We start from the raw sequence: 22,984 nt of genomic DNA, 5'->3' as shown, positions 1-22,984 counted from the left end.
TTTTAAAGTTGCATTCAATTTTTTTTTCATTTTCTTTTGTTTTTGTATCAGTTTGGGCCATTTTGCTCAAAGCTTAAGAATAGATTAAAACGTCTCTCTGAATATCAAATAACTGCCGCAGATTCTTTATCTGTATACATTAAGTTGGCGTGCGAGTTGGCGTTAGCTCTTCAGGCTGCCACCCGGGGTGCATGTAGTTGTGACGTCCTCAGCCTAATACACGGCTTCATCATCTCCACACTCACGCACATGCTACTTTGTTGTTATTATTAGCGTCAGTTGTGGGGCATTTACTAACCGGACAGTCGCGTGCTAGGCGGCCGTTCTGGCTGGACAAAACTGATAACGCTTAGACTGACCAAGGAGATAGTACTTTCTCTAGTCAAAGATTTGAGTGGTCGTCCTGATAACGGAGCAGATACAGCACAGATTTAAGGATATATTTCAGGTGAGATTCCTTTTTTTATCGCTAAGGTTGTTGAGTTCAATGTAATTTTTGTTGTCGTACAAAAGATACTGATATCTGGGGTGTATTATCAAACTTGGACTGATGCTATATCTTTTGCTGTGATCAAAAGCTAAAAAAAACCTTATCCACGTGAACTAAAATCGCTGAATTACACGTATCTAGTTTAATATTTGAAAACGTCTCGCTTGACAGTCGAAAACTTTTAACAAAAGATATAAAAAAGCACAGCTAATTGTAAACCGTACTCAAAATAACAAAACGGGGATTAAGATGTCAGGTAGCCACTAGTATTTTTGGTGATTTATGCTTCAGAGACGCTCATTCGACATTAATTTTACCCGGATCATATGCACTATACATCGCCCCCTTCACAACAGGCAGGTGTTTGGCAGCTGCTACATATAACAGTTATCTGTATGCTTTGTCCCATTCGATTTTTACTAGTAAAACATATAAGATGTGAATAGAATATAAAATGTACTCATGTTGTCATACGATTTTTCCGGTAAAACAAAAACACAGGATGCATAGATTAAAAACGCCAAGGCCTCTTTATTCAACGTCCGGAGCTCGGGAGGACGCTGTCATTATTTGTTTGTTTGTTTATTTATCTGTTATTCCCTTTATTTTTGACTGGTAATTGTTGAATGTAACAACATAATTGTGTAAAAATATCAAACGGATGAGTTTGCAGTGGACCTTACCGATAATCAACGATGAAATAACTTATAGGTTCGAAAACGGTGTAAGTCAAGGCGTCACACCACCCACAACGAGTTTCATTTATTGAGATATGTGTTGCATCGAATAAATATTGAATGAGGCAACATTAATACTCGCAAATTTTTCAATAGATGACACTTTGTGTTGTAAGTTAGTTGGGACAAAAGATAATGCTTGTTAAGTGGGAAAACGGCGTTAAATAAGGTGGTCCCGCACGAGTTTCCATTCATTGGGTCTTAAATTTATCGATTACTTTTTGAAAGGTAAACAGGTGTTTCTTAAAACGTATATGACTTTATCACACCATATTACATGCAGTTTACTCTTCCCAAAAATGTTAAAATAAGAAATATAGCCTGAAATGCGATTAACATGATATACTATAATCGGCCTTGACTTTGTTGTAAAACCTATTTGAAAAATATCTTCATGCACCAGTGGTGTCCATGACAGGTAATTAATTGAATCTCCTGACATCTATCGTTAGCATTAACGTTTTCTCTCTGCTATACATTAAAGGAAAATCACAGTCCAAGCCCCTTCACCTAGGTTTGTCAGTGACCTATACGCTTGTTACGTGTAGGACCAGGATAGAGCCGTATACATATGCTCTTTTTCACCGTATCGCAATTGGTCTTATTTTTAGCACGAAATATTGGGGCTACTTCAATTCAGAATAAATCCGTTGAAAAATCATTAAAATAAGGTAAGCATTGGTCGAAAACATCAGCTATTTTTCTCTTATTATAAAACAACCACAATATTTCATTTAAATGGCTGCTACTAATTTACCTTGGGTCAAATAGTTTTAAATATTTGTTTTAAAAGTTTTCTGTATTTTTTGTTGTTGTTCAAGGAGTTATACGAGACGACCCTCCTTGTTTTGTACCTCCTTTGCCAGTGGTACGTATAAAAGAGGAGGATTCTCATTAAGCTGAGGAAATCGGGGTTATTCCACATGTGCATGGTGGTTTGGATGTTCCTTACGGAAATTGCTTCTCCGATGCCTCTTTATCTTTATCCTGTTTTCAGACTTTTCATACAATTGAAATCTGGAAGAATACCAAAAACACGTGTTTTTAAATCGATGCAGATGGATATAAAATACAAAATTAAATATCAGTGGTGTTAAAAGCGTCACAGACATGTATAACCCTATACGGGTGTAGTGAACCGTTAATATGATTATTAACGCTTTATATGGAGCTGATATTCCTGTCAACTAAAAGATACAGCCTATAAATCCAAATTAAACACAACATACATCATTTCTCTAGTAATCGCTTCCATCACGTCAAATTGTTTTGTCGCATAAAACATATTACTAAGTATATAACCAACCCAACTCCTCCCTCGACTCCGCACACAAATAAAAATAAGAAAATGGGGCGTCATCGAAAGAGAGAGAGAGAGAGAGAGAGAGGAAGAAAGAGAGAGAGTAACTGTGTGCGAACGTTGTATTCACAACTCGCTGCCTGCTGCAAGTGCTGCAATTAATGCACTTTGAACTTAACTTCATTGCACATCATTCGACAGCTTTGGTAATTCACTTTGCACTATTCTAATACCATTATACGATAAGGGCATTTCAGGTGACACGAAATGTTTGGGTCAAGTAATTTGATGCCAAGTGTAATAAAAATGTCACCTGAAGATGACGATCATATTCAAGATATAGTAATCGCGTAAAAAAGGACAACGTTAGTTTTCGGGAACGACTACATACAAAGAAACAGTTAATAAAACTATTTGTTACACGACGTAGACTCATAAAAGGTTTTAAATGAATAATTCATGACTTAACGTAGATGACGGCGATTACAGATTTTCAGTCCAAAGGCAGTATGCGATTACAACGAATGTACGATTTTTTTGTTGTTCGTTTCTACTTGAGTAAACTTTTGCTCTCTCTTTCTATCAGATTACGGAACCAACTGCAACGCTTTATATATTCCCCAATATAATGCTTCTATTTCAACAAACCCTGTTCCATCGCAAATTATTTGGGTGATATATTTTTTAGGTCAGTGAATAAGCTTTAATGCTGTTTTTCGGTAGACATCTGAGGTTTCCTCATTGAAATAAAGAGTTTACGCCATAGAGTCAGATGGAGACGGAGGTGAGATTTTTCGCTTTGACTAAGAATGCGTTAATTATACTGGGATGTATGTAAATAGGACCAAAAAATAAATAAATAGATAAAATAAAGAACATCTACAGTGGCACCACCATTTACCGCTCCTAGTACACTAACTGTAATATTGTGGTTACGATGACCTGAAAGAAAAAGAATATAAAGAGATCAGCAGGTTGTGTCTATTCTGCCATTTTGTGTCACCCCCTTACGGCCGTTTGTCACCACTAACTTTACAAACCTGGCGCATGGTACGACTATTTTCAAATTGAAAATTATGAATTATGCTTTAAATATTATTTGGTTTGAATGTCAGTTGAAACCCGGACAAGTAATTCGTATTATTTGTCCAAGGTTGAAAATAGTTGAAGACAGAGACAAAATGTACCTATTTTCTGTCATTGTTTTTAGGGACACGAACTTATGAGGATACAACTTCCATACCCTGAAAGTATCGTTAACCTGCAATTACGCGTGTAAAAAGAATCCACATCAATTCAATTGCAAATCCTGGAGACAATTGTTGACTATGATCATTATGATCATAATGATTATTTTTAAAAATGTTTTAAATGTAAGTAGGCAAGAGGTCATAATCCTTACAATTATCAAGAAAAACACATATAAAAGTTAGAGGAACTCCTCGAACCGAATAGTGCGCTAAGCACCGCTTATAAGTGTTGCACGGAGACTTGCCGGTGGTTTGTTCCACTGTGTGAAGACCATTCGAGGTTAGTCATCATCAAACTATCAGTTACTTAAAGAAAAAAGTATATGTGTGTTTATTGCTCGCCGCCTGTTGTCCTGAAAATGGGTGATCGTGTTTAATATTTTATGATACAGGACAACGGTACCGTATGGGTTTCAAATAGTTTGAAAAATGGTAGATTTCACGACACGGTAAAATAGACACTCTACCCTCCACTCCTTAGGTTAAAGTGCAGGAAAAAAATCTGAAGCGGATGCTACTCATGATACGATTATTACTTCATTTACATTTGGATCTACATTTAAATGAAACTGCAGCTAGTGTAATGAGGGCAAATTGGCGTGATACGTGAAGTATTACATCAACCGAGCTTCACTTGATTACACGAATTACTGGAAATGACAATGCATAAAAAGGATCATGCGTAATAAATGATCATTTGGGAAACCATAAGCCGCTTATGGAGGTCAAATTGGTAACCAAGTTTTTACCTCGCTGAATAAAGGTTATTATCATTTTCATTAGTATAGCTATTTAAAACATATGATATTTGCATGTGTGTTTTTCCTACAGATAAACATGGAGTCGCATCCGATGCATGAGATTCCGTATTCCAACGAAATTTTCAAGGAGAATTCAACCCAAGAATCGGGCAGCGTCGACGAAGAGAGCTATCTCACAATGTTCCGAATACCCCGGCCCACGTCCACGCTGTCTCAATCACCTGTCCCCAGTAGCCCCACGTCGCTTTACGAGGCTGAGCCAGCATCGCCTAATGGCGCAGACACGGGCAATGGAAAATATAGGAGGTTATCTGTGGGCTCTGCTACCTCAAGCCTGTACAGACACCAGATTAAGAAGAGTAAAGAAACGAGAAGATGGCTTATAGGATGCTTGGCTGTTACCGTTGTAATATGTGCAATATTAGCTGTAGTAGTGATTGTATTGATAGCTTTGTATTCAAAGAAAGGATCGGACAGTCAAGACATTCCCTTGCCCTCTGCTGAGGTGAGTTATAAGATTTTTAACTAATTTCTTTACTTCTTTTTTTCTTTCTTACAAATTTGGATTCGAATATATTCAAATTGGGCTCCGGCGTTATTGTTATGCTGGATCTTAGATTCAAATGATTTTATAGGCATAAACGCGATAGGCAGAAACGCGTCACCTTGTGTCAGAGTACACTGGCAACTCGTCTCTCTACTATCAGTATACCTTCGATACTGGTAACGGGGGTGGCATATAGATAGATGTACTTGTATAAGGTTCACGGTTGGTTAAAATATTGTAGACGAGTAGTTTTTACAGGTGTAGGCCAATGATAATTTCAGGAGTGTGAAGTACTGTTCATTTATTCAAATGAGGTATTCTTGTACGAGAGAACGTTAGACGTTCTTATTCATTCAGCCAAGAGTCACCATATAGCAAACGTTTACAGTGTATATTGACCATTAATTTTTATACTGTATAAGTGTATGCTTTACTTCAGTTTTATATTTACAATAAAAGTCACTGGGCTCTCGCATTGCTACGACTGGTTTATGTGGTAATTATTACAGGTTTACTAGTTGTTTTATTTATTTAATTAAAAGTGAAGAGTTTACAAATGATTTATGTTCGTTTGAATAGATGATAGAGCATAACAGAGAGGTGAGTTTTCAGTGTACTCTAAAATTCAGGGTGACGCGCATAATTCTAATTGTTAAACAGTCCATACCATACATTTGTGCAAAAATGAAAAGAAAACAAGCCGCTGGTCTCATACTGCAATCTTAATTTTTAAAAACATTTTAAACATATTTTTTCAGTCTTTAAAATTTACCAAAATGCATTTCGGGGACTGCCAAGTTTTACCCGACAGAAGAGCTGGTGTTGCAGCGACGCCTTACTTTGCTGGAAAAAGTGTTCCCGCCAGGGCAATCCAGAGCTGCTCCCAAGACAATCCTAACCCGCGGTTTGAGGTTCACTGCCTGGCGCAGGACGCCAGTAACTCAACGGTGACGGTTCAGCTGTCACAGAAGGGCTCTCTCACAGGAGAAGTAATACTGGTATTGCTCTCCAGCGCGCATACTGCATGGAGAATAGTGGACGGTGGAAATTTAGCTGGTCTTGTTTCTATTGTCCATGTAAGTACAGCGACTTTCCAATGTGTTAGATACTACTCACTTAGGATCTTTTGTCTATTTTAAACAGAGCCTTTTTACCATGGGTAGAGAAAAACACAGAAAGATTACAAATTATGTTATGTGATATAAAGTTACGCATCTTGAAAAAAATAAGAAGAAACAATCACATATAGTATAAGTTTAATTGTCCTGCACAACCTTAATAAAAACATTATCTGTTGAGTAGTGCAAGAGAGACGTCATTTCTGCGGAGCAAAAACTTATCAAACAAAATACCATTATCCATTGCCAAGAGGGCCCATATCTCAGCGATGACGTAGCCGGCGCGGCAATGAAAGAAGTACAGCAACGTTACGGAGACATCACCTCTTTCACCTACACTCGTCAGTCGGACAGGTGGGAGTTACTGGTTGGACGACAGCCAAAAGGTATGATAACTGCTGCTTTTTATAGGAAGTAACTTATTTTTTCTCATCCCCTTTATTTACCACTGTCTTTAACATTATAATGAGAGGGAGTGACAAACTCTTTTGCCCCTCCCAACTATCTACCATTGCCAATGGCATAATACTGTGTGGGAAATTACAGCGTTTTCTGCCCCTCCCATCTTTGGCTATATAGCATCATACTGCAGGGGAACTTGCAGCCTTTTTAGACCCTCCAATCTGTCTGTAATTGGCTATAGCATTATACTGTCGCTGATGCTGCGGGGAAAGGTGGAGCCTTTAGTCCCTCCCATCTGTCTATCATTGCCTATAGCATTATAATGCGGGCTGTTCTTTAAAAAATTCTAAACATTTCGTGTTACATTCATGTTCATTTCGCATCTGTTTCTCTTTACACATATTTCAAATGATGAATATCCAACAATATATCTAAGTTGCTTTAATGATTTAATTTGAATAAAATTCATTTTATATTATATGATATTTAAATACAAAAATATTTAAGAGAATACATATAAAATGTCTAATTTTATCATATAAAAAAGAAAAAAATTGTATTTAATTATATTTAATTGATCTCTCTTACAACAGAAAATACCGCACAAAGTACGACAACAACCATGCGAAATCCAAGCCCGACAGAAGACAGATCGCAGTTTAGAAACCTAGTTAGCGTCCGTTTAGCAGATGGTCATCTCCCAACCAAAGGTCACGTCCAGTTGCTACTGAATGACCACTGGTATTATTTGTGCGAAGACAAATTTGACTTCGCAGACGCACAAGTGGTGTGCCGGACCCTTGGCTTTGGGTAAGAATTTGCAACATGGTTGTATTAGAAACGGTCGCAATGACATACGGGGCCAGTTTCGCAGACGGCTGGACTTCTGTCGAAAGTTATTCTTAACTAAAACACCAACATGTTCAGTGTTCTTCGACTTAAAATATATCAGCTGTAATCCACGTTAATTGTGGTTTTTATTCTGTTTCACTGATAATAAGCAAAAATAACGTTTTTAATTCAAGTAGGCTGGTACTGATTTATGTTGAGTCAAAGCAGGCTATCTTGTCGTCGTTAGTAGGAATACAGCAAATAATGCTCGACTTTTGGTTTGTTGTAATACGGGACATACTAGTTCGGTTAAAGATTCAGTGGTGTATGATCCTGCAAAAATATAATAATTTTCTTTTCAATTCAAGTTGGCTGCGACTTATTTATACTGTACCAAAGTATTTTGTTTTTGTCGTAAAGTAAAATTAATTATGCTCTGATAAAAAACTCAGTTGTGTTTCAAACAGTATAATCCTGCGAAAATTGTAATAAAAATCTTACTTCATGCGAGTGCATTTTTGATGCACTGTTGTTCCTCGATGTATTGCTTGGACTCTCCTTCTATCACCTTGTTTTATTGAAGGGATCGAGTAACGCTACAGCGCGGCACATATTACAACACCGTGGCATCAAACCCGCTACACGTGGACTTGAACTGCAATGGACACGAAGACAACATCACTGAGTGTGATTTTAGATTCTTGACGTCACGGGACAGCTGCTCATCCAATGATGTTGCAGCAATAACATGCATACCAGGTAATGTGAAAACAACTGTTAAGTCTGTGTATTGAATTGTATTGTATCATATTGCATGGTGTTGCTTTGCATTGCATTGTATTGTATTTTGTACTTTGTATGTTTGAATTGTGTTGTATATTAGTGATCGAGATCTTGAAATATTAGCGCCTAATATTTTTTTAAGTATGTGCAAATGCTTGATGGTGAATATCATGTTAATCGTCTGCAATTAACGATGGGATTTAATCAGTCCTGAGCCGATGGTTTGCATTCTAAATAAAGAGTGGAATATCTTCCCACACCTCCTTGTTTGTCCGCCATTAAATCAATATCAAAGCGACATTCCATTTAGATACCACGACACCGGCGCCATCTACTGCTCATCAGAGTCTGCTGACCGATGTCCGACTGGTCAGTGGCAGCGTGGAATATGAGGGCAATGTCCAGGTCCGGTACGGTTCAACTTGGCGATATCTCTGTAACAGTTATTGGAGCAAGGCGGACGCCAATGTCATCTGCAACTCGCTGGGATTTAGGTAAGGAAACTCCCTCAAGATACTGAACGGAAGAAAAAGCCACCATTTAACTGATTAGATAAAATGTGCTGCGATTATAATAAACAAAAAAAAAAAAAAAAAAGATTTATAATAAACAAAACGAAAAAAGGAACTTCACGAATACGTCACTGACTAGCTATTGGCACAAAGGCAGCATCTGTAAGGCCACACTTTTTTATTTTTATGGATGACATCCTCTGGGTACCCCAAAATCGGTGCGAGAGGGCGAAAAAAAAAAAAAAACAGTCAAAAAAAAAAATACTGCTTAAGTAAAGGAATGCTGTCAGTACACAGCTGGCAACACACATTTTACCACAGAAACACGTATCAAACTAACAATATGTCTTTATCCATGCTCTCAAAATATTAAAGCATTGTGAATACTTCGTAGAAATGTAAAAAAAGTCATGAATAGCTATACTTCATATTACCAAATCTATTTAAGGTTATTTCATGCATTTAGTTGGTATAGCAATCAATAAAACAAATATCAAACAAACAGTGTGTCTTTATTTGTATTCTCAGAATATTAAAGCATTTTGAACACTTCACAGAAATGTTTAAAAAATGATGCAAAGATATGCTTAATACTACCAAATCTATTAAAGGTCATTTCGGACGATGCCATTTTGTCTACTTCAACTCACACGAAGCAGCCAAACTGTCAGGTGGCCTGTCGACCCTTTTTTCGCTACAGAAAACCTGGTATTAATGTGCTGCTTTGTACAGAATGTCACAGAAATTTTTCGGGCGATAATTGCTGGCTGCCGCCAGCCTTTCGCACAATTGTAAAAAGGTGATATCTCCATGCCCAATATCAATGGCATACCAATCCAAAACGACGGCGCCCGTTCTCTTTATGACTTTTATTGTTGTATAATTTGAAAGTAATCCTAGAGATGAATTTGACGGCAAAGCGGCCGCATTTCCACGTGGCGATAATACGCATGCGCAGAAAGCTCATTACCTGGCAAATTCAATACATTGAATAACGACGTTTGCGACAACCGACTTCGTTGGTGGCTGGGGGGAGGGGGGGGGGGGGGTTTGGAGAACGGGCGAAAATCGGTGCGCGCGCAGGATGTCATCCATAAAAATAAAAAAGTGTGGCCTAAGGTTAATGACGCTGGTGACTCGACTAAAAGCAATATCTTTTTACTGATCGATTTAAAAATTGCTACTTCTCTGCTTTGTATTTTCGATGTTATTTGACTTGGACGGAAATCCCTTATATGTTTACAAAAACGTAACATCCATCTTATTTCAGAAACGCAGCTACCATTTATCATTTCTCATATTTTGGTTCCACCCCGACCGGCGACCCACCGGTCTTCATGTTGAACTGTCATGGCGAGGAGAAGACCGTGTCCCAGTGTGCATACACTGCGGACTGGAACTCCTATAATGCCGGTTGTTCCCCTACAACCGTTGCCGGTGTCACGTGTCAGGGAGGTGAGTCATTTAGTCAGTCATGACGTCATGATTTTACGCTTTTGACGTCACGATCGTGAAGATTTTTATATATAACATTCCAATTTTAAAAGTGATGTTTGAGAAACGAAATAATGTCAACTATTTGTGCAAATTTATGGTATATATTGTTTAAAAAAATTAGACAGGCACATTGATATCAAATGGCTAATGCTTATAGAGTCATTGTGTGTTTTAAAAACTTCTACACTTTTTTTATTTTTTAATAAAATAGGTCCCATCACAAATATTTCATGTACCTTTGAGACTGGGTTCTGTGGTATGCAATTTGATACCACGGGTTTTTTCGCTTGGGCTCGTACAAATGGCAGTACGTCCACCTATAACACAGGCCCAGATACTGACCACACCACTGGCACCGGCAAAGGTGAGATGGCCAAAACACTAGTGATTCGTATTGGATGAGTTGCGCGAAATCAAAACTGCGTTGAAACATTTCCCTGACGAAACATGCACGAGAGAGCTTAAACGTGCGTTCGTATGGTTCGACACACGCGCGCTGTTTGTACATGTTTGGGTTACTGTTTCCCGCATTCCTTCTGATAGCGTTTCTTCTTTAATCTGTCGTATTAATTCTGTCAGTAAAACAACCCAATATGAAGGGAAATTATTTTTGGTACTGTATATTGTATTTTCACACAATTTCAAATATGCATTTACTGATATATGACAGTTATAACCTATAAATACGTACTCTTCATATCTCAGGTTTCTACACTTTCTACGAATCCAGCTACGGTATCCCTACATCTAAACTTTCAACTCCAAAGTTTATGGTGAACGGGTCATCAGTGTACAACGTGACGTTCTGGTACCACATGCAAGGTTCCACCATGGGGACGCTGAGAGTGTACCAAAATGGCAGCTCTTCCAGCAGCATCGTGTGGCAGCGACAGGGTGACCGCGGAAACTTGTGGCATTATGCCGAAATACACCTGGTTGCCAAAGAAAATTTTACGGTATTTTACTGACTGGTCGTTTTAATATTTTAGGAAATATTTTAAGAAAGTTTTTTTACAAACGGATGCTCGCAGTCAAGTAGGCCTAGAGTTTAATAAATGTCAGCTTCTGGACCTAGCCTCTGATAGTCTTGTATACAAAATCGTATTCTAAAGTTGAAATTGTATGTTTTTAAGTCACACTCGTTTCGTTTTAGATCGTATTTGAAGCAGTAAGGGGAAAAGGATCATTTTCGGATATTGCTCTTGATGACATTTTCATAAAAGAAGCTTCTGGTAAAACACTGTTCTATTAAATTTCAAGAATTATATTTTTTTGGTAATATTAATGTTTTTAATCCATATAAATGTAGGCCTAATAGGTTTAAGATTAAGACAAACTAAAATGATATCAATAGCGAAAGTATTTCAATTATAAAAAATTGGGACATTTAAGATTGACTGCAACTGTTAATTTAATGTCTTCTAATATGTTTATGTAAATAAGGCCTATTCATTAAATTTAAGTCTGTTATCATTTCCAAGGAATTATGTTTCAGTAAGAAATAAATGACCTTTTTAAAGTTCATCCGAAACTATGAAATTTTCTTTATATGTTTTGAACTATTCCACAACGGCGGTAAGAAGCAGAATATTTTGCTAACACAAAAGCTAACATCCTTTTTCAGAAATCACAAATATCGAGATCCCGTCCGAAAAAATAGAAGGTAAGGAAAGCACATGGTATAAAAATATTACAGAATATTTTCCAACGGATGGCAGAAATATAGTCTTCGTATAATTTACCGTTCTTAATTCTTCTATGCATCTTCTCCAAGCATCGAAATCTACGCTTCTAATTCAGAACTGACAAATGTAACTGTGTGACTTTAACTCACTTGACATCCACGTTTGATTCTAGACTTTTTTCTGTTGATTTTAAGCAAACTAGTATCATACTCTCCCATTTGATTCCTCCTTTTTTTCCCTTGCAGTTCGTCTCACGGGGGGTCGCAGTATATACGAGGGTCGTGTGGAAGTGCAGTACTTGGGAGAGTGGGGCTCGGTGTGCGGGGACGGCTGGAACATGTCAAGTGCACTTGTGATCTGTAGAATGCTGGGATCTAGGTACGTATGGAAACAGTCAGTTCCCATTCCCATTGACACCATTGTTCTACGTAGGGACTCTCGCTAAGTGCAATCAGCTTTACTTAATGGCACGCCTCCTCTTGTTTCTAACGTTTTCGTTTAATCACCAGCTTTACTTTTTTCTACTTTACGCCAGGAGGAGGCGTGTCATTCAGTTAAGCTGATTGCAGTCAGCGAGAGTCCCTGCAGAGTTGTAGTCGACCCACGTTGACCAAATTGGTTGGTTTATATTTTCATTTTGAAAATACACGTATCATTTAGACCGTAAGCGAGCCGAGACAAGCAGAGCGCAACACCATGAGTAGATTAAAATTTTAGTCATCTCGAACAACAGAAGTCACTTCTGATAGGGACTGCCAGCAGTAAAGACGACTGTATTAAAATGTGTTCTATATATTAGAACACGTGTCTAACAACATTATTGGTATAAAAATTATGCGGGAAATACTATGCATGATGTACTCTTTTCGTTTAACGGAAAGCTATTTAAAACCACCACTGGAGGGCGCTTCTTAAATAAACTTTGCAAGCCCGAAATGATGTTGGTTTTAAACTATCATTCTTCCCGCGTAATACATGTGCGCCGCTATTACATTAATTCCCCATGTGGGTTCTTTCCTCGAACAATTGGCGCACTTACATTTCTGAAAAATTTATAGTTTTATAGATCGAAATAGCTTACAACTGATACAGTCTTAAATCAAGATAACTCACTATCTAAAATGCTTAGATCTAGAGTGGTTCTATTACGGAAATGTCCCTTTTTATTATTGGAAGGGGTTCCATCACTTAATTCATCGACAAATTTATTTAGATGATGCAGTAATCCGCTTATTTATGTAAATACATTTCTGATTTTAGCGGTGTCATAAGATCCTATAGCGTAACGAACTACCTTTTCGGTCCCGCAAATGGCACGGTATGGCTACGGGACGTGGCGTGTACGGGCAACGAGACCAGCCTTGGGCAGTGCCAGCACCCGGGATGGGAGGACGCTAAGAAATACGGATGTTACCATAACTTTGACGCTGCTGTCAAATGCAGGGAACCACGTGCGTTAATTTTCAATTACATCTTATTTTATTTTTTATAAGTAAGAAATTATGATGAATTTGCTGGGGGGGGGGGGGGCATGAGACATGGTAGGGTACATCTCTTTAAAATGGAAATAACACCTAAGTATAACCTATTAATCTTTGTTCTTTTCCTTCTTCCTTCCTTTTGCAAAAAAATAAAATGATTTTTAGAAATCTTAACTTATTTCAAAATATTCATTTATTTTACGTCTTTTCATATATTCTACATTAATCCCCGCTTGAAGAGCCATAGTAAATTTTTTGTCTAAATATCAGTTTTTTTTTTTCTTTTCTTTTCTCAGGGGATGTTGGAGCAGATTGCACGTTTGAGAACGGAATGTGCGACTTCAGTCAGGATGATGATGACGTCATTGACTGGGCCTTACATCCGGGTGGTTCCACAGCGGTACAAACCGACCCTGTCATTGACCACACCCTGGGCACGGTGTCAGGTATGTAATATGTTGATTGATTTCTTATTCTTATTTCTTATTCATTTTATTTGCTGTACCAAACGTGTACAGAATGTGGCGATAGAATAGAATGAAATATAGTTGAATGGGATGGAATAGAAAAGAACAGAGCAGAGGAGAACAGAATGGAACAGAATCAATAATAAATGGGCACTTAAGCAGTGAAGCAGTGATTATGTACAATCAGAACTAGAAACCATGATAAGAATAATAAAACATTATATAACGGCAGGCTAGAGCATCATTCCTGCCCGAAATGCATGTGTGAACATGCATGTACTTTCAATAAATGTGTTCTAAAATAGATTAATTTCATTAAAATTTGATATTGAATTAAAAGATAAATTAAACTTTTGTGATGGTGTTTCATGTTGCAACGGTTTCAAGGGTACAACATATCTGTTTGCAATCTTAACTTGTTTAATGACGACAGCAACATGTTTTATATAATTGCGTTAATTGTAAACACGATAAGTTACATGTAAGACCATGTAATTTGCTCTTTAATCATTGAAAACAATTTAAACTTGTACCATCTTTTGCAGGTTATTATATTTATCTAGAATCAGCAAATGCTGTGCCTGGAGACAAAGGTCGCATTAGTACCCCGACCATCAAAAACAACAGCACGAAACAATATTCCATATCCTTCTGGTTCTATATGAATAATGGCCAAACCGCTCGCCAGGCGTCTCTAGCTGTCTACCTGTTGGTCGATGGGAATATCGAAAAGAAATTGTGGGAATTCACGACTAAACGTGGAGGAACGGATTGGCGCTTTCATTATCTGAACGAGACGATAAGTAATGATTTTAAGGTTAGTCTATGCATTCAGTAATTTTCTGTAAAAAACCAGTGAACCATTTTCTCCTAGATTGCGTAAAATACTGCAACATTAAGATCCAGTCCATGATTTAATACTGTAGGAGGCGTCATTAGAGTAAATACTTTCTCTTTTCTTTACTTCCATTGCTATGTCTGCCTGTAAAAAATGTATAAATTTATCAATGAAATTTTGTAATAGATGGATAATTTAATTGATTATTTTAGATCTACGGAGGAGCCTATTTTACTTGTTCTCGCCTTAGTAATATTTTTGTATTTGTATTTTTAATCCTCTAAAGCTCTATTTTTGATTCACATAATAGTATTGAAAAATACACTGATGTGCTTCTTTTTTTTTCAGGTTGTATTTGAAGGTTCTATTCACAGTAGTAACTTTACGGGAACAGTTAGGCCAGGGCTGGCACTGGATGACGTATTTATATCTGACAACGAAGGTAAGACTTGAATTCTGATGATTTGAATTTCCAAATGTTTTAGACATGAATAAAATTTAAAACGCGTTTTGAGTAAAGCAGTATATCAATCGGCATGGTTATTTGGTTAGAAGAGACAAGAGAGTGATCTGAGTACACAAGGTTCAAATAACAATTTTCTTTTGTCCTCACTAGTTCCTTTTTTTACGGACCATCGCTCCATTCCTTTGATAACGGTCTCCCTGCAAACATTCATTGGAACAAGAAGTTGTAAAGAGACTCTTTATAACTTCTTGATTTGAAAGACCACTTGATTTTTCACTGAACTTAAAAATGGTGAACGGTTACAACTTACTCGAATTCTTTGTATTTTTCTCTCAAAGCAGAAGTGCATTCGTTGTCTCCATATGTAACTGGCAATGCTGCACATGCCATAGCCATTTAGAGGCAATAACGTTCAGGGCCCAGTTCAAACAACACTGGATAGCGCTATCCTACGGATAATACTATCCGGAGCTTTATATTGTTATCCTATGGAATGTTATGCTGAGGACAGCAGGCATTTAGCATTTAGGATAGCGCTGTTAAGGACCCAGAATGCCTTGGTACTTTCTTCACATATTTCCAGGACAGCGTTAATGTAATTCCGAACGCCGAATCAATACGCTTATACAAATCTAGTACTTCAAACCCGAAGATCGGTTTATGAAGAATATTCTTATGTTCTATGCCCCTTTTTTCAATTTTTCTCAAAAAATTCTAGGTGACTTTGGTAAGATGTTGAATGCGGAGTCAATTCGCCTCTCTGGCGGTTTAGATCCATGGGAAGGCAGAGTAGAGGTCTACCACGGCGGAGTATGGGGTACGATATGTGACGACGGTTGGGACATCACAGACGCTACAGTGGCTTGTAGGATGTTGGGCTACAGGTAATCGTATTTGCCATAAAAATCACGTTAAGTGTGGATTAATGTTCCTTAGACTGAATAATTTTTAACAATTTAAAACTTTCAAAATAGAAAAGTAGAATTAAAATTTAAGACTTAAAAGTCTAAACAATGAGCACTGATACCTACTATAGAAGTGCGTGTGGCAATAGAACATAATATTTACAAAACGTTAGATACCATCATCAACGAAGGGTTTTTTGGGCTTGTTAAAATCACAAAATTTAATTCCTTCGTTATCCAGCTGCCCCATATCCTCATATACCCTTACTGTTTGCGGTATTATTGAATCTGTTAGCCAATGCAATTAAAATTCCTTATTTGAAAATCATTTCAATTTCTAAAAGTGATGCCGAGTTTGCATACCCCAAAGCGTACTTTGGCACCGGTTCTGGTCGAATTTGGTTGGACAACGTGGACTGTCTGGGACACGAAGGGTCACTTGAACACTGTCACCACAGTGGCTGGGGTCGTCTCCCGCTCTGCACCCACGACGAGGATGCTGGTGTCCGCTGTAAAGTACCAGGTGAGGGACCGAGAGAGAGAGAATTTACTGGTTGGAAATCTTATGTTAAACCTGATGCTGTACTAGTGCAAGGAGTGGGATGAGAGAGAGAGAGAGAGAGAGAGAGAGAGAAAGAGTTATGGGTAAGGCATGGGAAATAGTTACGGTCGTTAACATGACCCACCAGAATAATTGTTATACACAAGCTTTTGGAGATAATGTAAAACTTGATTTTTTGCGATTGTTGGGGTGGAAACACACACACACGCACACAGAGAGAGAGAGAGAGATACGGGTAAGACATGGGGAATATGAAAAGGCCATTAATAAGACACATTAGAACATCAATTACGCACAACTCTTTGAAAATCTAACGTAAAACCTGACGGAACATTGATAAGGGATATACATGTATAAATTTAGAAGATATTAAGAATTTTTGGTTTCACAATTTTCTTTCAGAATCCTTTAAAATGGGTGTGAGCAGTATGAACTGCACATTTGAGGAAGGTCTCTGCGGCTTCGTGGATTTCACCCCAAACTACACCCCATACGCCTACAACTGGACGCGATATAAGGGCCGCACTCCCACAGGATATACTGGACCGACTAGAGATCACACGCTTGGTAATACAAACGGTATGTAAAATCAAAGTATAAAAGCCATCTGTTTTTTTTTTCGACCCACTGTTGTAATCTAAATCGTGTTAGCTGCTATAGATTAATTCTCTTGAAAGCCACCCGTCTCTAGTTCCAGGCTTTCTTTTGAAGCAGAAGGTCGATACAATATTATATGCCCCCAGTACGTTTTGGTGGCTAGTAGGTTTGAGCCTAGTAATAAATACAATGAACAATGGTTATTTTTTTATCTATAATTGTCAGACTTGGTGTGGTTTTAATTGGAACTTTTTTCAAAGTAACAATTTTCTTTTTCAATCCAGGACATTATATATACACTGAGGGAAGCAATGTTCTCTCTGGCTTAAAGGCCAAAATAGCGTCACCCACCATCAACCCTGGGAATCACGGGACGTACAATGTATCCTTCTGGGTTACCATGTTCGGAAGACACGTCGGGGCACTCAGGGTCTTCCTGCGGCTTATTGACTCCAACAGGACGAACGATTTGTTGCTATGGAAACACAGTGGTAGCCTTGGGCACGAGTGGATTTTGGGACATTTTCTCATCCACACGAAATCAAAATTTAAGGTAGATACAACATTTGAAATTATCCAAATATATAGTGCGGTGGAATGAGTTAGAATATATGTTGAACTTTACTTTCTATATTTATACTGCACATGTTGTGTGGTAAATGCCAGTGATCTTATATTCTAGTATCCCGTTTTATTTATTCAATTAATACATTCTGATATCAAAACAAATACAAGTTTGACATACTTTTGTGGTCTACATTAGCTTCTATGACGATCTTTCCGTATTCATATTTTACAAAGACTCTTTGACAGTTACGCATTACAGGGCAGTGCGCTTATATGAATTGGCGTCCGTATCAATGTATTGTGACGCAAATCGTAAAATTGTACATATTTTAGGTTATCTTTGAGAGTGTTCGCGGAAATGGTTATTTGTCAGATATAGCACTTGACGACATCAATATACATCCGCAAAAAGGTAGGGCAGCATCAGATTTACGTTTTCTTAAAATTGGAAACACAAGTCAGTTGACATGGACTTTCCGTCAAAATTTTAATTTAAAAGGATTTAAAGTTATTTATTCTTTCATTATTACAAATTTTTTACAAGTTTGCGTTATTTTAGTTACAAAAAATCTACCATGCCACAGTCTATATTTAAACTATTTAAAAAAACAGTTTTGAAACATGTTCCTAATATCGTTTTTGTTTTCTCTTTTCTTCAGAAAAAGAATTCTCCAAAATCTCCTGTACGTTTGAACATGGGCTGTGCGATTTTGTACAAGATTTGGACGCTGCGCAGTTGTTTACCTTCAATAGGGGCAATACCCTTACTCCAAGGACAGGGCCGGAGAGTGACCATACCCTGGGCACTGTCCAAGGTAATTTTTGGACAGTATTGGCACCATTCTCATCAATCATCAATCTGCATCTTAAGCACTGTCTAAACACTAGTTTATATATTCGTCCCTGGTAAAGCGGATGTTTGAAAATAATTCTAGAAAACTACGAAAATTCTGTATGTTTTTCACCATTTATGTTTTGGGTTTAATTAATGTAATAAATGCACCAATTGAAATTAGTTTTATGTCCGATAAATTTGCAGGTACATTTTCTTGAAGTTTCACTTGTACCGTTTACAATGATTGAATTAAGTTTGTTGATATTTTTGTTTACATACACCAACAGACAGTATCCACGATGTTGTTGCTATGTTGACATAGCCAGCATTTCCATTTATATCATGTTCACGTTCATCTTGGGTTCAAGTTAAAACCAGCAGATTATGGGAAAGTGTGTTCTCGTTGTGCATACCCCAGAAGCGTCACTATTTAATTAAACTTTTTCGTTTTGCCTTAACAGGTATTTACGTGTATCTCGAGGCAAGCAACAACCACTTCAATGACAGCGCAAGACTCATTTCTCCAAAGTTACGTAAAAACGTGACGTATGCTGTGACGTTTTGGTACCATTTGTTCGGCGAAAATGTAGGGAGCTTAAGCGTCTACGTAGAGGTGAACGGCACCAAGCGTGGGAACGTGTGGAGCGCCAGCGGAAACCACGGCAACGTATGGCTGCGTGGATCTGTAGTAGTCAACGGGACGGAAAATAGTTACGTGAGTGTGACTTAAATTCCCTTACATGCCGGCATTTTTGTAGTGATAGCAGTCTTTTCTCTCTCTCTCTCTCTCTCTCTCTCTCTCTCTGTGTGTGTGTGTGTGTGTGTGTGTGCGCGCGAGCGTGCGTGCGCGCTTGTGTGAATGAGTTTTTGTAAGGCAACTAAGTGAATGAAAAGAACAAGAAGAAACGAAAGATAGAAATGATTTATCATATTAAAATAGACAAACAGGCAGGAAGACTAAAGGGACAAAATAACAATTATATCTTTATATTTGACTGTCGTCATATCTACAAATTTTTGTTTGAAGGTGGTATTTGAAGGCCGGCTTGGAACAGCAGAAGATTCAGACATAGCATTGGATGACATAACGATAGAACCTGTGCTCGGTAAGTAATTCAGTTAAGACCACCATTTGCTTGTCGTCACTCTCACACTGGAAACCCAATTTTGAACGCAAAATACAAAAGATAACTGGGCTCCTTTATCAAAAGACATTTAATATTTATCGGAAGCGTGAAAAAAAGAGACATACTTTGGGAGAGATACAAACCTCAGCATTTTATAAATAATTTTGTTAAACCCACGTCTGTTTAATGACGACACCCACGTTTGCATTTGCGTTATAGGCAGCAATATCAGCGCACTTTTCACAACCCCGGTACCACCCCCGGTTCCTGTGAGACTAGTGCAAGGTGCCTTCCCCTGGGAGGGCAGAGTGGAGGTGTACCACCAGGGCCAATGGGGGACTGTTTGTCACGACGAGTGGGATATAAATGATGCTCACGTGGTCTGTAGAATGCTGGGTTACAGGTAAGATGTACTTTACAAAAACAAAGCGAAGGGGTGGATTTAAACGCCCCTTACAATTATACTTTCCTTAATGATTTTGCATGTAGATGATGCTTTTTCCGCGTTAATATCCCACTACATTTATCCCTACAGAAAAAAGGCTCCACTAGTGATTCTCGAATTAAATTAATTACACGGTGTTTTGATTTTTGAATATTTTACAATATACTAGTACTTAAAGGTCCATTTTGCTCAAAATAAAAATGCATAATCAGGAATGTATGTAAAGGCGTATAAAGACGTATAAAGACATATTTGTCAATTTCTCATCCATTCCCGTTTATCGCAGCAATGCATCAAAGGTTTACAGTGGGGCACGTTTTGGAGCCGGAAGTGGCGTGACGTGGCTGGACAACGTACGTTGCCATGGAGACGAGATGTCAATTTTTGACTGTTCTCATAACGGGTGGGCAATGGAGGATTGTAGTCATTTACAGGATGCCGGTGTAAGGTGCACTGCCCCACCATCAGGTTAGTGGAATTATCGGCAAATTATTCACTAGATTTTGATATACCAATTTTGAAATACATACATTGTTTATTATTATTTTTATTTTCCAGATACCTTTTACATGAACATTTGATTCGGACTTAACTTGGGCCTTCGATCTTGAATAATAACTTGTCATATGATAATGGTCAATATTTTACAGTGAATTATTATTAAAAACGCCGGATCAGAAGGGCTTAATGACCAATTGTTCAACCTTTGCATAAGCAAGGTTAACTGATATATCATTCCAGTTCAATTTCATTTCCTTATAAAACACGTGTGATATACGCAAGCAGAGTGCAATAATTAAAACACCTATTTGCTAAATATTTTATTGTATTCGTTTCTACAGCCACTACACCAACCCCCGTGAGCACCACACTGTACCCCCAGGACTGGTGCCACCCCGCGGGAACCCTAGACGGCGTTAACCCGTACCGACCTCACCCGGGAAACTGTTCCATGTTTCTGATCTGCTTCAACAACGGGATAGTTGGAACCACTATATGTCCCGCTGGGGAATTCTTTTCTCCCAATGCCAGCTTGTGTGTTCCTGCCAGAAACATGTCGAGCCAGTGCTCACCAGATGGCGTTCCTCTCTCCTCTCATGGTGAGTTGGCTGCCGAAGAGATAACCTTGGGCAAGGAAGCTGCGGTTTCGAGTCAGCGTTTAATAGTTCGCCTACGCATCTTATCGTCAGATTAGTAGTAAAGTAATAGATATACTGTTTTATATGTAGATGTCAATTAGCTTAGTTAAAGGGGGTAAACGCTTCATTTCCGGTAAATCTTCTGATAACGAAAAAAATTAATGAGTGGAACGAAATGAGTCATTTTTTTATATTAACGAATTATAGTCGCCTGTGATCCTTGAATGATTGATTTCTAATTTTTCTTTCAGGGGCAAGCAGTTGTCAGGCGGGTTGGAGACAATTCCAGAGACATTGTTACAAGTATTTCAATAATACAAAGCACTATGTAGATGCAATGGTTTTTTGTAAAATTCATGACGGCGATATGGTGAGCATCCTGTCTGAAGAGGAGCAACAGTTCGTAGGCACACTGGTGGGGTAAGATATCAAATGTGATCGTAAAATGTAGATTAAAGCCATGGTGTATTTTATCAGTTTTTACTGAAACATCTTTGGCCTAATTTCAGAAACGCCTTGTTGCAAACGTATGTATTGTGGCACTCGACAAAGGATTCATATGCCTCATAATTCTGTCAATGGTTTTGGAAAGGGTATACCTTTGTGATTAAGAGAAAATTACTGAAAATTTCCTGAAAAATTCATGTTTTGTCAATGTAAGGGTTTAACTCTCATTGTACGCCTTTAATAACGTTTTCAAAAGTTATTCTTTATGTGTATTTCTCTTTCCTTACAGAAATAACACTGCTCCAGACACACATGTATACATTGGTTATAACACTATTCAAACTATGGGTCAGTGGGACTGGGTAGACGGCTCCATGGGATATTACGACAATTGGGCCGTCCTGGATTTCCAGCCGGACCCTAGCTCCACTGGTGAACGCTGTGCTGCTATGACAACGGAGCCAAGTAAAACTTGGTACGACAGGTCGTGCCTTGAAGAGCTGCCGTTTATATGCAAGGCGAAAACACGTGTATAGAAAGTGTTTTCATTTTCTTTAAGTAAAGACACGATGAGCCAATTTGTATAGGATACGGATAGGTGGCAAGGCATGGGGCTTGAACAGTGTCTTGAACAAGATGTTATTATATTCTTCGCACAGTCTTGCCTTTGCTACAAGCTCACTTTGCAATTCAGTTCCTCTATACAGTATGATTTACAAACTTTGTAAAATATAGCACAACAGATCTGTAAATGATGCATGATAAGATATTCAGGATATTTTCCAAAGGAAACGGAACATTTTAATACACTTTTGTGTATATGTGGTGCGAAATAAAGGGGTTACATAAAATGCTTTTAATGCAAATAAATAGAAAACCATATTTAATGTCGCAATTTTCAAGATACATTTTCTTTTTGAATTATGTGTGCATACGTTACTCTGTTCCCAATGTCTCTTTCAGACTGGTCTTATCGTTAACCTCTTGTAGTCGTCTTCATTTTCTAAACTCCATAATAATGAGATAATTGTAACTGATTGCTGAGAAAAAATGCTTTGGAATGCAGCAGTTGAACTTCACATTTGCACTCACTGTAGGGTTATTTTATTAAGATGCTCCCAAAAAATTATTTTTCAAAATTCTTGGTGAGGGAGGGAGGGGGGTAGGCCTACTGCCCCATTTCCATTTTTAATTA

At 38.0% G+C, this 22,984-nt stretch overlaps 1 protein-coding gene across 3 annotated transcripts; it reads left to right on the top strand.

Annotated features, from left to right (window-relative positions):
* Positions 1-227: 227 nt before the first annotated feature.
* On the top strand, positions 228-22,671 carry LOC106172943 (scavenger receptor cysteine-rich domain-containing protein DMBT1). Of its 3 annotated transcripts, XM_087008139.1 has the most exons (31): positions 228-448; positions 3,216-3,311; positions 4,609-5,043; positions 5,844-6,161; positions 6,388-6,589; positions 7,199-7,415; positions 8,020-8,195; positions 8,530-8,713; positions 10,002-10,186; positions 10,440-10,592; positions 10,934-11,184; positions 11,382-11,460; positions 11,853-11,891; positions 12,159-12,291; positions 13,174-13,364; positions 13,691-13,840; positions 14,407-14,678; positions 15,048-15,141; positions 15,884-16,049; positions 16,415-16,593; positions 17,035-17,211; positions 17,514-17,782; positions 18,130-18,208; positions 18,456-18,611; positions 19,093-19,346; positions 19,659-19,737; positions 19,978-20,161; positions 20,490-20,671; positions 21,046-21,303; positions 21,594-21,762; positions 22,079-22,671. In XM_087008139.1, the coding sequence occupies exons 2-31, from the start codon at positions 3,300-3,302 to the stop codon at positions 22,323-22,325; spliced, it is 5,490 nt and encodes a 1,829-aa protein (XP_086864265.1). In that variant the 5' UTR covers positions 228-448; positions 3,216-3,299; the 3' UTR covers positions 22,326-22,671. The 3 variants fall into 3 exon arrangements, with proteins under 3 accessions (XP_086864265.1, XP_013409345.2, XP_086864266.1); XM_013553891.3 differs by lacking the exon at positions 3,216-3,311 and having other exon boundaries at positions 230-448; XM_087008140.1 differs by lacking the exons at positions 228-448; positions 3,216-3,311 and adding an exon at positions 4,038-4,057.
* Positions 22,672-22,984: the final 313 nt, after the last annotated feature.

This window comes from Lingula anatina, chromosome 3 (genome assembly GCF_051362555.1).
Source record: "Lingula anatina isolate TDL-2025a chromosome 3, LinAna3.0, whole genome shotgun sequence".
NCBI classification, from domain to species: Eukaryota; Metazoa; Brachiopoda; class Lingulata; order Lingulida; family Lingulidae; genus Lingula; species Lingula anatina.
Note: the sequence above shows the minus strand (reverse complement) of the source record. Positions and strands in the feature narration are given on the sequence as shown.